Here is a 16812-nt window from a genome sequence, read left to right as displayed (position 1 = left end):
CGGTTGCCATGGCGATGCAGACTTTAGGCATGAGGAAGGATGCAGAACCCGGGCACCCGGGCTCTCCTCGTGGTCCAGCAGAAATAAGACAGAAGAAAGTAATCAGAAGGAAAACGCAAGATTTATTTCATGTCAGGGAACCAGGGAGCAGAATATTATTGGATGTTTTAACGTGTGTGAAGGTTCCATTCATTCCATCACGTCCACACAAAAGAGACAGTTGTGATGTTTCCCTCTTTTAATAGATCAAGTTCCCTCTTAAAAAGAAAACATTTACATTTCTGCTATTTCATACATATAATATATATATAAATTAAAGATTTCCTGTCATCTTCAGAAGTAGAGGCACGATTTAGGGACTCAGAGGTACAGGTGTGACACACAGACGGCGTGTGAGCAGCCATTTTGGAGCAGTTTCTCTTTCCTCTCATCCAGCAGAACGAAAGAGCGGCGGCACGTCGTGAGTTCAGGTGTGTTGAGATCAAAGCCTCTTTGATTTCTCATCTGTGGCAGACAGTCGTCATGACAACAAAGAGATTCTGATTTACTGTAAAAACTGCCAAAAAACCGCCTGATTTCATGTAAAGTTGTCGTCTGATACATCTTTTGTTAAGTGGAACACATTCAGAGTTGATGTTCTGCCGGCACCAACACTCCTTCAGCCTCATATTTGGCACCGATTTGGTCAAATCAACCTGCCTTTATAAAATCTGTTGTTAAAAAAATAATAACAATAACGTAAATTACAGGCTGATTGGTAACAGCGGACTTTAAGGCGTGTGATGTGGATAAAAGCAGTTAATAAAGCAGTAATAACAGGTACTCTGGCCTCTACGCCACCGTCCTTATGCTGACGGTGGCGTAAAAAGGTAAAAAAGTTTGATCGTTTAGCTGATTTCTGCAGCATGATTTCAAATCATTTCTAAGCTTTGTGCAGGAATATCTTGGACAATCATCCTGACCCGTTGAGGTTGGTGCAAACACGCTCAGACGGGGGAACACAGAACCAGCGGCGCTGGACCCGACCACAGCAACACTCGCTAGCTCAAGGACACTTGGACGAGAGGGTGGCGTCGGGTTCAGGTCAGGGGAGCGTACAGACCTCTCAGGTGGTCACACAACAACAGCAACAATCATAAGTGTTGTACACATTGGTAGCTTGGAGACGGTAGTAGGGGGTTGGTTTGTGTCCCGCATGCTGTGTGGAGACGTGATCGTCATGGCGACAGGACGACGGGAGGAGGCTGGCGGCGGCCACGTTCGTGCCCGGCGCTAGAACGCAGTGCTCGCCATACTTGCTGCCGCGAAGAACCTGGGAATCGTGTCTTGAGACGTCTCCACGTGTCTGTAGGCCATCTTCCCTTCTTCACCTGCGCCACAGCACGAACACGTGTGATCAAAGGGGTCTAACTGACACACGTGAGAGGACAGAAAAGGGAATTTAGAATGAAGAGCTCACCCAGCACCAGCAGGGCCTGTTTAGCAGCCTCGCGGACGTCCTCCTTGTCGGTCCGGCAGACGTAAACCAACTGGTCGATACTCTCTTTGGCCTGGATGATGGCGAAGGAAACGCACGTGTAAATACGCTGCGAACCGACTGACCGCAGGCGTGCTGACGGGACTGTCAAACGTACCCTGAGACAGGCTAGCGCCTTGCACGCGCACACTCTGGTGTCCACGCTGTCGTGCTCCAACAGCTCCAAACAGCTGACCAAAGCCTGGAGCCAAGGATTCGCACAATTTAGTTAGGGTGGAGCCGATCACATGATGCTCAACACGTGACCACGTCTGACTGGTCAAGTAACACAAGGACCTCCTTCAGTCACAGATTAGGAGGTTCTGGTCCCTTTCAGCAGCTGTTCACCTGTTCTCTCTGGCGTGGCTGCGCAGACAGTCCTCTCAGCACGGAGCTGGCGGAGGCCGAGACCTTTCCTCTTGGATCCTTCAGCAACTTCACCACGGCGCCAAGTCCCTCCTTCCTCAGACTGCACTCGGCGGGATGTTTCAGAGTCTGGACAATCACATCCTGGTCCGAGGAAGCCAGACTGTGGACCAGCTGCACTGTTGGAGGGACGTCATTGCTCTCACCGGACGTGCGTAGCCTTGTGTGTGTGTATGTGTGTGTGTGTGTGTGTGTGTGTGTGTGTGTGTGTGTGTGTGTGTGTGTGTGTTTGGGGTACCTTCTTTTGCCAGCTCACTCATGTGTGTGTCCAGGTCACTGACGTTGTTGGCGTCCAGGTAAGTCCACACCTGGAAGAGCGTCACCGGGGGGCCGTCCCGGTTGATCCCACGTCGAGGTAACCTCCGGTCCAATATTCGCTCGACCAGACACAAGCAGACTTCGATAGGACACAAGAACCCATTAAGAGGACGGACACGTGCACGTTAGCGGTACTGCGCACGCACGCTCCACGGTACCTGCGTCAGTGATGGTGGCGTCCCCCTGGGACAGAACGGCTGCATAGACCTCGGACAGAGTGTCCAGAAACTTCTCAGCACAGGTGCTGTACACACTAGCCCCTCCCACACAGCGTTGCCATAGCGAGACGGCGCCCTCACATCGGTCCAGCTGAGGTATCACTGCGGGATTCACACAGAAGCTCTACTGCAGCAGATCAAATCTAAACAAGTTTGACATTTTTCGCCAACATTTTCAGGATTCTGCTAAAACCTTGTTGATCTTGCAGATCAAAGCAGCATCACTGAGCCGGATGAAAGCCTGAAATGTGGCCACACCCACAGCGCTCACCTTCGTTTGGCCGTCGAGGACTCGTGGGTCTGTCCTCGATAAGGTGTCCGATGACTTGGAGAACTCGAACCTCTCTCAGGAGTCGGTCCAAAGCAAACATCTCTCCACAGCGCAGAGGACCGAACGTACCCAGACGCTACACAAAGGATCACGTTACACGAAGAAACGTAGCGCTTCGGCTCACTGACGAATTATTTCTAATTTCATTAGTTGACCTGTTGCAGGTTTGTAAATGGCTACTTGATACAGCGATAAATGAAGAGCCTGATTCCTACCAGCAGCTGAATCCCGCAGTTCTTCAGGTGGACCACCAGGGTGCGGTCTAGAGCGGGGCAGCCGGTGGTGAGGGGGCAGCTGGGACTGTCCCAGCCTCTCTCCTGCTGACTCCTAGGATACAAACACACATCTACAGTTTGAATTTTGCATCAAATCATCAGCTCAACATACTCCGCTGCTCCTGTTTGAAGGTTTTAAACTGAATGGTCGGTCCCTGGTCTGCCCCTCTTCAGATTAGCCCCCCCCTCCCCGCACCAGGTAGTTTTAGTTCGGCTGCTAAAATTTGGACCAGTGGCCGCAGGAACTGGGAGGACTGGTTAAGGAATGACGTAGACACCAGAGTGGCACCGGACAACCTGAGTGGTTGAGTTTCAATTCACCGGACAATTGATTGAAATGACAAACAGTAAGAATGATGTCATGGAACATTAATTTATGGTTCCAAGGACCCACAAATCAGCACAGACACCCTCACAGTTCTGCTGTTGTCGGCTCCAGACCCGACGGCCACGGCCCAAACCTGCACTCAACACTGTTGACTAGCTGGATGGGCTGGTCAATGAGAACTGGTCAGCTGGTGTGTTTAAGCTGTGATCCCCTGGGAACCGTGGCAACCAGATAAGTGATGCTGGAGAGGATGAGATCACCATTCTAAACCTCTCTAAGCTAGAAACAAGAGCTGGCTAACGTGCTGGTGTCAGTGTTGCATGTCTGTCAGCACCGGCCTGTTGCTGTGGTGTTTGTGGTGGTTCTCCTCCTCTTCCTCCTCCCAGTCAGACGCGTTGAGGAAGTCGAAGCTGCCCAGGGCAGTTTCCACGGTCAGGCTGACCATGCTGGTGGCGCGACCGTGTTCTCCCCCCTTTAGGAGTCCAGACACAACAGAATTGGTTCTAACAGCAGTCCAAGACAGCGAGATCGGCTTCTGCTTCTCACACGTGCACAGAAACGAGGTGCAAGTGGCTCCAAGAGAGTCATGTGACCGCTTTGAACTGGGTCACCTGTGGGAGTCTCACCTTGAGGGTCACCTGCAGCAGCTTCAGCTCGTCCTCCAGCAGCTGGAGCTCAGGAAACTGCCCCCGGTAGTCATCCAGCGAGGACACCACAGCTCCCAGAGCCTCTTCCAGCCCACTGTCCACCACGGCGTCACGCTCGTCCGCTCCCACCTGCTCCTCCTCCACCGCCACACATCTGGCCACATAAGTCACATCAGCCACCTCTTGCGTCGCGGCAGGGGCGGCGAGGAGGTCAGAGGGGGGCGTGGCCTGTTTCTGTTCATCCTGCTGCCCCTTGGTCCCACCCTCAGCCGGCCGAGTCGGGGTTTCCTGTGAGAAGCTCAGTCTCCGTGGCAGCGGGTCGGGGTCTGAGGCCGGCTCAGGAGTTCTGGAGGAGATCTCCATTTCAATGTCGCTGACGGACATCCCAGAAGACAAAGACATCTCTTCCTGTGACCCAGGAGCCGCTTTGGTCATCAACAAAGCTCCGTCAATGCTGCCTTCGCTGATGTGGCTCAGAGAGCGGCTGTAGTTCTGTGAACGGTGGCTGTCGGGCTCTGCCGGAGCCGCCGGTGCTGAGGCCGGCCCTTTCCTCCAGCTCTTCTCCTCCTCCCTGTGGATCCGTTTCCACGGGAATTAGACTGATCAGTGATGGAGACGTCACACCTGTGGCCGGCTGTAGCCAGCCGACTGTGAGGTTAGAATGAGGGTACCTGGCACCGTCTGTGGGCTGGGTCCTGGGACCATCTCCAGGGACTCTGACGCTGTGGAGAGACGTCGGCGTTGATGAGGAGGATTCTGTCGTGCAGGCTGAGATGTCCAGCTGTGAAGAAGAACCCCCAGAAACTACGGGCTGGACCTCCGGGGTCACTATGACATTCTAGGGGAGACAGGAAGTGAACCTGAGCAACATCCTGAACCACTCTGGCTTCAGGAGTCCTGTCCAGCTCCACAGCTGGAACTTCTAAAGTATCTGCAGGTCCTTCAACAACAACTTTAAGAGTTAATCAGACATGTTTTCACGGCTTTCCTGGATCATCTGACGGACGTGACGTCATGATTAGAACCGATGGATTTCACCTTATGGTTTATGGATTTGCAAAGACCTCCGGCTGAGAGCTGGGGACTGGAGGAGTCATCAGAGGATTCAGATGAATTCGACCAGGCTGTTCCGTTCTCCAACACCTCGTGATGCCGGAGAAGGTTCTGCAAATGACCCAGTGACAGTGACGTTAGACCGGTCCTTGCTTCTGGACAGGAGCAGAGGAACAGAGGCTAAAACGCAGCAAATAAGCTTCCTTATTCCAAATCCAAATATTGGACCCACCACGTCTGAGGCTCCCCCTAACACCAGGAAAAGAGGTCCATTTAAATGGAACCGCCTACGGTCACATGACGTCTCAAAGCTACAGCACACGACTGACATGGAGCCCGTGGAGCCGCTGTACAACCAACCACCCTACGATCAGCACCGATCAACGAGGCGGTGAAGTAAAAGGAGGAAATGCTTTAGAATATTAGCAGGAGCTAATCGGTAAGCACGGACGCGTGGCTCCAGGAGTCCCAGCACAGACCTACAGCACCAGCACACCTGCGGACACCTGCGGACACATGCTAACGGCATCCGCAGGACTTACAGCAGTCAGATGTCTGGCTGGAGAGCCGTCGCTGCAGGAGCAGCTCTGGCTAATCGTGTCTCTGAAGACGTCCAGCAGCGGCCAGTGTTGCCGCCGGGTCAGGCTCCGAGGAAGAGACTGCGCGCCAACACGGCAGCATGTGGAACGAAAGGTAAAGTTACGCACGCGTCCTCGTTTCCTGCTTTGATAAACAGGCACTCTGGAACAAAGCGGAGTTCCTGCTCAGCTAACCGTCCGTCTTTCCTTCCGCCTGTCCACTCAGCATTTTCCTGTCACTTTGTCCAGCGGTCAGTAAAATGGAGATGGGAAAACTGTTATTGACCTCCAGACCACAAGGGGGCACCAGCTTCATATTTGTCATCCATATTTATTACACGTAGAAATGTTAAAGTCCTGTTTAAAGGCCTCCTTTTATCATTACAGGCTAAAATTAGCACAGCCATCCCTCACACCCGGTCACGGTGCATCATTCCATATAGCACCGCACCGAAATTTAGCGTCCTGTTTTTTACAGTGTTTTTAACATTCCTCCGATTTTGACTGATTGAAGAGGTTGAGCAGAACGTACGTAGAAGGCCTGTTCTCGTAAAGACGGCGTGTCAGGTGGGCTCTGGTTGAAGATGGTGGAGAATCTCTTGCTGACAGTCGGAGCTCTGCTGACTGAACTCGCCGTGGAAACCTGCTCGTCTTTATCAAACGGGCTAAAAATGAAGCAAGAAGTGGAAGTGTTAAACTGTCATGAGCTCAGAGTAATTACTGGTTAACACGTTTAGAACCGATACTTACTTCCATGTTACCTCGAGGCTCAGCTTAATAGTCCCAAGGTCATTAATGTCAACAGCAACCATCTGGGGCAGCGCAGCAAACAGGTCTTTAGTCTCACAGGAGACACTTCCCACGACCACATGGCTGGCTAAGCTCTTGAGCTCCGTCACCTAGGAGACCACAGAAGCATATGGAGGGTTTCAGTCATTTCCATGGAACCGGCGAGAGGGAGAGGTCAGCGATGGACGTCCTGTCACCGGTTCCTGCCTCTGTTGCCTGTTTGGCTGTCAGGATCTGGGTTTCTGTGAAGACTCTCAAGACTGATGCTGTTTGTCGTGTGTCTCCGTCGTTCTTATCCAGTCAAACGAGGGGTTCCCACCTGCGTTTCTCCCTGCCAGCACCTCTTTCTGACCTCCCAAGTGTTGCTTCAGAACCCTCCAGTCCCCTACAGACGGAGCTAGCGCCGTCCATTTCTATCACCTTTGCTAATGATGCCTGGAAACCATAGATTTCCCCCCCAGTGGACACTGGTGGTACTGCAGTATAGACAGAACACCTCCAGCTACCAGTGTGGTCAGTTCCCACTCTTTGGAATTTAATGCTACGTACTTATCAACATATAACCCTCGTGGCTGGTAGCAGTTAGCATGTTAGCATGTTAATATTAGTTTTGTCCATAGACGTTAATGCTCTGGGATCTACGGTGATCTTGTGTCCTGCTGGGTTTGGAACTGATGAAAAATAGGAAAAGACTCCATGAGAGAATAGAACCTGACCTTGATGGAGAGGAACTCGCTGACCAGAGGCAGGAAGACCATTTCTTCACTGTCCCACTCCTGCTTGGCATTAATCTCAATCCTTCCCCGGAGTTTCCACCGCTGCCGGCCGTACTTCATAAAAATCTTGAGAGAACAGGTTTGGGATGAGATCTATGAGAACACACACCCGGACTGCCTGTACATTCTGATGTAACTCTCCATGAAGCTGTGTTGATTTGGACATGGGAACAAATTTAGCTCCGAGGCTCAGCGTGCTCCTGACTCCCACCGACCGGCTACTGTCGTGGTTACTAAGTTAGCTTTAGCATTTAGCTTCATCTCTAAACAACCACATGGACGTAAAACATCGACAGGATTCCACAGCACACGTTGAAAAAGAGGCCGGATCCAGACCCTGGCTGGTGTCACGGTCATGCCCCCCCCCAAGAACATGATTAGGACACACTAATAGAACAATTTGAGATTAATGTCAGGATTTAGCAACATCACTGACCTCATACTGGTCACCAGCACATAATCGAGCAAATCCAGCCAGACCTGAGAAAGACAGAAAAGGTTGAGCAACTTCTCCATGTGACCTCGCTGAAATAATGTCACCGGTGTTACGGACACTGGTCAGTTATGCTAACGTTTAAACGTCATGTCACGCTCGCCAACATGGCGGTGGCCTTTGTTACCTTTCATCCGAATGTGGAACTCCCCGAGGTGGCTCTCCAAGTCGTTCTCCAACACACACATGTTCTAAACGCAACATTCAGTCGATGAGGAGTCAGAAGAAGAGCGAGACGCTAGCGTGCTGTACTCCTCGCCCTCTCCCGGCCCCCCTTACCTCCGTGTACTCCTTATATCCTCTGTTAGCTTCTGCCAAGCTCTCCTTCGCCTCCTTACTCCCCGGGGAGCTGGTGAACGCCTTCACCATCTTGTTGGCTCCATCTCTGAGTCTCCTTTGCAGGCAATAAGTTTCATACAGCTCCTCAACCTGGGTGAAGAGCAGAAGGGCTACACAGGTGTTCTACACAGGTGTTCTACACAGGTGTTCCACACAGGTGTTCTACACAGGTGTTCCACACAGGTGTTCCACACAGGTGTTCTACACAGGTGCTCCACACAGGTGCTCTACACAGGTGCTCTACACAGGTGTTCTACACAGGTGCTCCACACAGGTGTTCTACAGAGGTGCTCCACACAGGTGTTCTACACAGGTGCTCCACACAGGTGCTCCACACAGGTGTTCTACACAGGTGCTCTACACAGGTGTTCTACACAGGTGCTCTACACAGGTGCTCTACACAGGTGTTCCACACAGGTGCTCTACACACTGGTGAAACCAGAATACGCGCTGGCCGGGTCATCTAGAGTAACCTGGTTATTCTAAGCCGTCGTCATGAAAGAGGCAAACCTGCGTTCACCTTCACCTTCATATTTACAGAGAGTAAACAATCAATTTTATCACTGAGCTCATGATGCCCTGATCCTGAGCCCAGGAGGAGATCCACCTGGACCCCCCTGATCCTGAGCACAGGAGGACATCCACCTGGACCCCCCTGATCTTGAGCTGAGGAGGAGATCCACCTGGACCCCCCTGATCCTGAGCTGAGGAGGAGATCCACCTGGACCCCCCTGATCCTGAGCTCAGGAGGAGATCCACCTGGACTCCCCTGATCCTGAGCTGAGGAGAAGATCCACCTGGACTCCCCTGATCCTGAGCTCAGGAGGAGATCCACCTGGACCTCCCTGATCCTGAGCTGAGGAGGAGATCCACCTGGACTCCCCTGATCCTGAGCTCAGGAGGAGATCCACCTGGACCCCCCTGATCCTGAGCTGAGGAGGAGATCCACCTGGACCCCCCTGATCCTGAGCTGAGGTGAAGATCCACCTGGACCCCCCTGATCCTGAGCTCAGGAGGAGATCCACCTGGACCCCTGAAAACAACAGATACACAAGAGGAGCGACGGTGCTGCTACCTTACTGAGGTGGAACTCCAGCCTCCGGATGAACCGCTCAGTCACCTTCACTTGCTGTCAGAGGAAAAGACAAATCAATCCATCATCCATCCATCATCCATCATCCATCCATCATCATCCATCCATCCATCATCATCCATCCATCATCCATCATCCATCAGCATCCATCCATCATCCATCATCATCCATCCATCATCCATCATCATCCATTCATCCATCATCCATCCATCATCCATCCATCCATCCATCCATCCATCCATCCATCCATCCATCCATCATCCATCCATCATCCATCCATCATCCATCCATCCATCCATCCATCCACCATCCATCATCCATCCATCCTCCATTCATCCATCCATCATCCATCCATCATTCTTCAGCAGTTACTTACTCACCTTGTCTAATTCATAGAGAAAACCCTGAGGAGACAAAAACATCCCATCATCATCATCATCGTCATCAGTATCTCAGTCATGTGGTCCTGGACCTCCTGCTCTGCCACAGGTAATCAGCTCTTACCAGTCTGGAGTTCCTCTTTGACTCCTTCATTTGTCTGCTCAGGTTGTCCAAGTCCATCTGATGAACCTGCAAGTAAGACCTGTTGGGGACAGGTGTTGCTCATTAGGACCCTGGTGCAGGTGAGTTTGGAGGATGAAGCTCAAAATGAGTACTGACTGGAGGCCCTTCTTCAGTGACTGGTAGACCTCACCCAGGCGCTCTGGTTGAGGGACTTTGGGTGGGGGGTTGGGCTTCACGGACATGGTGAACATCCTGCTGGCTCTACTCGGCTTCCTGTTGAGCCCTGGAGAACTGAACACCGCAAGGCTCCTGCAACACCATCATCATCTTCATCGTTACCACCAACATGACTGGTATGATGTATGATTCAGTGGTTTACTGACTGGGTCCAACATCAGTGGTCAATGAGGAAAAGGAAAGGTCAGATTCTGGATCCGGTTCTTCACGGTGGACGTCTTTTCATTTGGACTTCTGAGAAACTAACTGTGTTTGGGGTCATTTCAGACCAACCTCAACATTTTTGGCTCCATATTTACTTTTAACTGCACAGCTGTTTGATTTCTGTGTCTCTGAGAAGGTTCTGAGGAGGTTCTGAGGAGGTTCTGAGAAGGTTCGGGCTGGTTTTGGAGCTCCAGCAGTGAACAAGACTGCACTAAAGACGTTTGGTCATTAGCAGATGAAGGTGGAGCTGTTGACCTTAGAGGCCAGTCTGAGACCCTGTTGGGAACTAAAACAGAACTTGACTGTCTGGAGTCCTGGACTGGCCCGTATCTTTTCATTCAGACAGAACTTTAACGCTGCGAGCTTCTGTTCTGATCGTGGAGGTTTTTTCTTATCCGTTGCTATGCCGACGACCCACTGGTCTACCCATCAGCCCTCGTCCACTCATCCTAAACTCTGCAGCTCTTTCTCAAGCGTGTCAAAAGAAGACCATCCAGTCTCCGGACTAGCCCCTGTCCCAGTCTGACCTGGGGACCCCCCCCCACACACACACACCCACACACACACACACACACACCCACACACACACACACACACCTGTAAGGCAGCTTGTCGTTACTGTTGACTCCAGTAAAGCTCTGGCTCCTCGTGATGGACCTGGACGTGGGCCGTCTGATGGGTCGCACCGACAGAGACATGGTGGACAGCGCTCGGGATGGACCTCCTGTGAAAGACAGACGACGTCGGCAAGACTGCGGACGACACGCGTGGAGCGGCGACACGTGCGTTGTTTCCGCTGTTTCTATGGCAACTAGGAACATGGATTCTCTAAAGAAAACATCAAAGGGGCCGAAGAAATGTCCCGTGGCCGTCCGCCAGCCACAGACAGTTTGAACCTCTGGAGCCACCTGACCATCTGAAATGCTGCCGCGGCTCTTTCCCTGTGGCTGTTTCCTGTTTTTCACACAGCTGCCCCCCCCCCAGGAAATGTCACAATTCTAGCAGAAGCCAGAGCAGCTCTCCTGACAGGATGTCCTGGTCAGGAAAGGTCACTTCTGCTCCGTTGGCGTAGCCACAAGCTACAAAATACAGACAACTAAAAGTGAAAGTAGCAAATCCTCGAACAATATTCGCCTTTAAAAACCGGAGGATCTAAAGTTGAAGCCAAAACGATGACAAATGAGTCTGGGACCACGTTTAAAAGAACACAATGCTTTTTAAGAGTAAATCCATCCCAGCACAATGTGCGCAGGAACACTCGCACACCTGTTAGAATCAAAACTAGCACCAGTGCTAGCAGCAATAGTGATATAATGTTAACAGAACTGGTCATTTTAGTGCAATCATGGTAATTCCAGTAACTACGACATCAGCATTTACACTAATGTTTACAGTAATATTAATGAGAACGTTTGCAGCTGTGTTTCACCCATGTTAAGGGAAATGCTAACAATAATGCTAACTTACTGTTTACAAGTTTAAAATGTCTATTGATTATCCTATTTTTATATCAAAAAGAAACTGAAACCTTCTGCTTTCTCTCTCACTCACTCACACACACACACACACACACACACACACACACACACACACACACGTGCAGCGTCAACACTCACCCTCTCCTGTAGAAGCTTCAGCAGCTGATCAATCAATACTCCATGAATTCATAGATCAGATTCACAAGCAGGACTGAAGTCCAGTCCGGTTCGCTCTAGTCCAGCAACAGAAACTCTCTCTCTCTCTCTCACACACACACACACACACACAGGTATGTAGACCACTGTGTAAGCATGTGTGTGACACCACAGCTATTGTTTGGCGGTCCCAGGCCTCTTCATACCAGACTGTTCTGGAAAATCCCTCTCTCCCTCTCCCTTTCTAACACACACACACACACACACACACTAGTACTTCCATCATTGAGGGCTCTCATGACGCCATCTCCAGCCTCTACCTCCAACCTTAGAACAGAGTTCTAACCCACCAACAGGCCTCTAGTCCAGAACACGTCCTCACTTTGCTAGTAAAACATGGACCAGAAGACACTGGGTTCTCTGAGTTATGGTGAAATATACAAAGTTTTCTGATCATCTCTGGACTCAAAGTTCACACGTTGAACCACAGGAGCGAATTCATCCCAGATAACTCAGAGGTTTGACTGTGAGACGCGTGGAAACGTCGTATTTGTGATAAACTCACAATCCATGTCGAGATGTCCATCATCTGTCCCGCTGGAGACGCCAGAGGTCACCACGACCTTCACTGAACGTTCCGCTCCAGCGTCTCAGATACAAACACGCCTCTCATGTACGCTCAGAAAAGAATCAGTGACAGAACCCGTCAGCGTGCCCGTTACACGGGGTCAAAGGTCGTTGGCGTTCAGTCGTCCCATGTTAATGTTTTCCTCCCAAGACAGGAACGTCCAGGACGGGGCCCCGGCTCGGGGGAAAGGGGGTTTGGGATTAACGCCCGCCTGTCATCTAAAAAGGGATCAGACTTCCTCTAAACGCACGTGCCCAAACTGAGTCATCCCACGCTAACGAAACGCTCACATCCAGTTTTCTCCACGTCCACCTCAGTATCACAAAAGCCCAGATTCTCCTTGGATGTGTAGAGCTGACCCGGCGGTCAGGTGACCACGCTCGCAAACACACGGTTAATGATTAGAGAGCGGCGGCGGCGGCGGCGGCAGCGGTGGCGGCGGTGGCGGCGCCTACCTCCGTATCCGCTGTACATTCTCGCTGCTGCTCAGACTCCTCAGAGTCCTCCAACTCTTCTTCTTCACTTCTACCACACTTGTTCTGGTGCCCCACTTCTGCCGGTCCTCAGGAGCCGCTTCATGATGTCCCGTTGTCCAGGCGACGGTTAATCCTTCACCTCGCCGCTGCCTCGACCGCAGTGGCAGAAGAGAAGCAGATGAGGATCAGGAAAAGGGAGGATCAGGAAAAAGGATAAGGCAGTCCTCCCTCCTCTTCCTCCCTGCTGACATCACCCACTTCCTGCCTCTCCTTCTTCCCCAGGAATATATTGTTTGTATATTGTTTCAGAACCCAGATTTTTCCAAACGGTTCCCCTGAAGACACAAGCTTGTACGTGTGTCACACACAGGAAAAGGAGGAGAAGCCGCTCCCACCATTTCCTGCCCTCGGGGGTGGATTTCAGGGTGACACAGACGTCCCGGTGATATTGTTTCTCCAGCGTTGAGCCCGCAGGTGTATCACAGGTGACGCAACTGCGGTTGCTGCTTGGTCTTGGCCCACGTGCCGGCGCGGACGGGTTCTGTGAGACCATGTGACCGAGGGGACAGGAGCAGAGTCACAGACCTGCATCTGTCCCGTTCCAGCCGTCCAGCCCAACGCTTCACATGTTCCGGACCCCTGTGTATCAGCTGGGCCACAGGTGACCTGCACAGCGCCGCGTCCATGACCCAGTCACATCTGCGTGAGAACGTGGAGCCAGTGTTTGGTTAATCAGATAACAGCTTGTGTGTGTGTGTGTGTGTGTGTGTGTGTGTGTGTGTGTGTGTATGTGTGTGTTCTTGCTACATATTCAGGGCCAAAATACTCATTCCACAAGCAAAGTGAGGACATTGTTGGGCAGTGAGGACACTTTGGCTGTTAAAAGACAGTTTAAGGTTCAAGACATGGATTTAAGCTTAGAGTTGGCTCAAGTTGGGATTTTTACAGTTAGTTTTAGGAGCTGTGGCGTGCACTGTGCTTCTGAAAGTCCCCACAAAGATAGAAACACAAGTGTGTGTTGGGCGCTGCTGTTGGGTGCACTGCTCACAGTCTCCACTGGGGGCGGTATAGACCCGGTGGCATCAGCAACATGGGTGGAAGCTTCTCAAAGTCCAGTTAGCAAGAATTACAGAACAGAATGTTGTTGTTGTTTCCCCCATTAGCTTAGCAACACAGGCTAAACTATAAGTGAATCCTGAAGAACTGAAACAGAAAGAGAGGAACCCTGAAGGAACCAAAGGAACGACTGTCAGGAGGAGGAAAACCCAGATAGGCCTGTTCGGATTAGTGTCAGCCAACACACACACACACACACACACACACACACACACACCACACACACACACACACACACACACACACTCTCTATGGTTCTACTGTCTCTGTCTCACACACACACACACAGACACACACACACTCTCTATGGTTCTACTGTCTCTGTCTCACACACACACACACATGCACGTGCACTAACACACTCTCAAATGTAAACCAGGGAGAGCAGGACTTAGTGAGCGTGCACGAGTATGAAGTTGGGACTTCCTGGTTAATCTCCAGCTGGCCAGTAAGAAGCTTAACTGTCACTAATTGCTAATTTGTAGCCAGTCAGATAATCCAGATCCAAGCATATGAGAACTGATACAGTATCGATGCTAATGCTAATGCTAATGGGATAAGTTGGGCGTTTTTTGTGGACGATGTCATGAGGTAACGCTTCATTTTCCTTGGTTTGTTATTGCTCACATTCACGTGATGTGCGCGGCGGCGCCCCCTGCTGGCCGCAGCGTGATTAACCTGTCTGCTTTCATTGACCCGCCACTCGTCCAGTTAAGCTCCTCCCAGCTGGAGACGCCGTCGCCGACGGCAACCAGAGGTCTGTGTGGCGCTACGGCTCGCGGGTCGCCGTGCACCACAGCAACGCGACGTAAACGTCCTGAAACGTCTCTGGACACGTCGGGGGAAATGTCCAAATATCTGTCCTGGAATTGGACAATGTGTCCCAACAATGTGGGACACATGAGGCCCCCCCATCACAGCTGGCCACATGTGCGTGAACACAGGCCAAACCACCCCGGAAGACTCTCTGATCACCACATACGTGCACGCGCACGTGCGCCTGCTTCACTCGTATGACAGAGTCACCTGTGTCACATGGTTTGTTACATGGATTTGTTCTGACACGCTTAGATTCAATAATCCTCTTAGAGCCTCTTCACACATGCAGCCATCTGCATATGGGGGCACTTCAAGGGTGGGGGGCACTTTAAGGGTGGGGGGGCACTATAAGCATGGGGGGCACTTCAAGGATGGGGGCACTATAAGCATGGGGGGCACTTCAAGGATGGGAGGCCACTTCAAGGATGGGGGGACAATTTAAGGATAGGGGCACTTTAAAGATGGGGGGGCACTTTAAGGATGGGGGCACTTTAAAGATGGGGGGGCACTTTAAAGATGGGGGGGCACTTCAAGGATGGGGGAGCAGCTAATAAGAGAAGTGAGCATCTTTAAACTGATCTTAAAAATATTTACTGAAACTGGAAAGACACAAAACCAGCATGACACATGTTTACAGCGCCCCCACACACACACACGCACGCACACACACACACACACACACAGTCCTTTGAAGTTAAGGGCTTCCTGTCTTAGAGTCAACTTCCTTGTGTAAAATAGCCAAATGATAATTTACTGTGTGTGTGTGTGTGTGTGTGTGTGTGTGTGTGTGTGTGTGTGTGTGTGTGTTGTGCCACCAAGCTTTACGCAGCCCTTGCAGGAGGTGGGAGTCCCAGAGAACAGTTCCCTGTGTGTCCTGGATCAGTTTCAGGTTCCTCAGCGTCCGGGTCATTAGCTGAGTTTTAGGCCGACGCCCCTGAAGGCAACAATAGACGAGTGTGTTCGAGGTTTTCAACCTTCAGGCTCGATCAATCCGTCCTTGTCAACGTCGACAGGTCGCAGGTTCGGATTCCACCACGTTCGGGAGCGTCAGGACGGAGCGCTCGTCCCCTCGAACACCTCCTGAGCAGGAAGTAAAGTTCCTTCAATCATGGAGGGGGGGGTTGTGGGTTCAACCCCCCGATCCTGGACGGAATCTGAAAGGCTTTCTGGAAGCAGAACATTGCCAAGGTGTCCTTGAGCAAGGCACCGATTCCCCCACAGGCTCACACGGGGCCCTGTGACCAGCCGGGGACCTGCCGTCAGCCATATGCAGCCCCCCGACCCCGTGACCCCGGGTCAAGAGGTCAGGAAAACAGACAACAACAGCACCATCGAGCACGGTCAGGTCCACAGGTGCACCCCCAACCCAGCTGGGTCACGCTGCGGTTCTGGACGCCAGTTTAAATAGTTTAGGGGGTTCCGAACGTTGAACATTGCTAATATTTAAATATGTTCAGCAACATCTTAGAAATAAAGGTGAGAGTGAAATGGAAGATTTACACAGGACCTACATGTCTGCTGCACTACTGCTCCGGTCCAGGCCCTGACCCTGGTCCTGGTCCTGGTCCTGGTCCTGGTCCTGGCTCTGGTCCTGGCTCTGGCTCTGGCTCTGGCTCCGGTCCAGGCCCTGACCCTGTTCCTGGTCCCAGCTCTGGCTCCGGTCCAGGCCCTGACTCTGGTCCTGGCTCTGGCTCTGGTCCAGGCCCTGACCCTGGTCCTGGCTCTGTCCCAGGTCCCACTTCTGGTTCTGGTTCCGCTCCCAGGTGACTCCGCGTCTCTCCGTGTCACTCTGCCATGTTAGACACACACGCACGCACACGGACGGACGCTCTTCTTACCTCCTCTGCAGGGGTCCATCAATCGCGCTCAGTCAGCTCAGAACTTCCGGTCTAAATTTTCAAATTAAAAGACGGTTTATATCGTCGCGGCTCAGACAGCTCGGAGGGAATTTAACCTTCGAACTGAAACTTGTTTTTTTTAACCGTGAAAGAAATTTAATTCAGCAACAAATGAC

The 16812-nt window shown here is 51.7% G+C and overlaps 1 protein-coding gene across 5 annotated transcripts; it reads right to left on the bottom strand.

Annotated features, from left to right (window-relative positions):
- Positions 1–216: 216 nt before the first annotated feature.
- On the bottom strand, positions 217–16595 carry ripor1 (RHO family interacting cell polarization regulator 1). Of its 5 annotated transcripts, none has more exons than XM_057052297.1 (25): positions 16310–16595; positions 10723–10849; positions 9841–9993; positions 9685–9763; positions 9561–9584; positions 9163–9216; positions 8028–8177; positions 7876–7939; positions 7692–7735; positions 7196–7321; positions 6441–6589; positions 6223–6355; positions 5655–5771; positions 5098–5223; positions 4731–4897; positions 4039–4630; positions 3751–3884; positions 3025–3136; positions 2750–2885; positions 2419–2580; positions 2181–2339; positions 1865–2061; positions 1635–1718; positions 1460–1550; positions 217–1370 (listed from the first exon to the last, which is right to left on the bottom strand). In XM_057052297.1, exons 2-25 carry the CDS (start codon positions 10821–10823, stop codon positions 1273–1275), a joined length of 3252 nt encoding a protein of 1083 aa, XP_056908277.1. In that variant the 5' UTR covers positions 10824–10849; positions 16310–16595; the 3' UTR covers positions 217–1272. The 5 variants fall into 5 exon arrangements, with proteins under 5 accessions (XP_056908277.1, XP_056908274.1, XP_056908275.1 ...); XM_057052294.1 differs by lacking the exon at positions 16310–16595 and adding an exon at positions 12843–13594; XM_057052295.1 differs by lacking the exon at positions 16310–16595 and adding an exon at positions 12325–12782.
- Between the last annotated feature and the right edge of the window lie 217 nt (positions 16596–16812).

This window comes from Takifugu flavidus, chromosome 13 (genome assembly GCF_003711565.1).
Source record: "Takifugu flavidus isolate HTHZ2018 chromosome 13, ASM371156v2, whole genome shotgun sequence".
Classification (NCBI taxonomy): Eukaryota; Metazoa; Chordata; class Actinopteri; order Tetraodontiformes; family Tetraodontidae; genus Takifugu; species Takifugu flavidus.
This window is presented reverse-complemented; position numbering and strand designations above follow the sequence as displayed.

Coding starts and splice junctions, on each gene's coding strand:
- ripor1 (XM_057052294.1), bottom strand. Junction 2,062..2,180: donor GAGTGAGCTGGCAAAAGAAG/GTACCCCAAACA, acceptor TCCCTCCAACAG/TGCAGCTGGTCCACAGTCTG. Junction 1,551..1,634: donor AGGCGCTAGCCTGTCTCAGG/GTACGTTTGACA, acceptor GCCATCATCCAG/GCCAAAGAGAGTATCGACCA.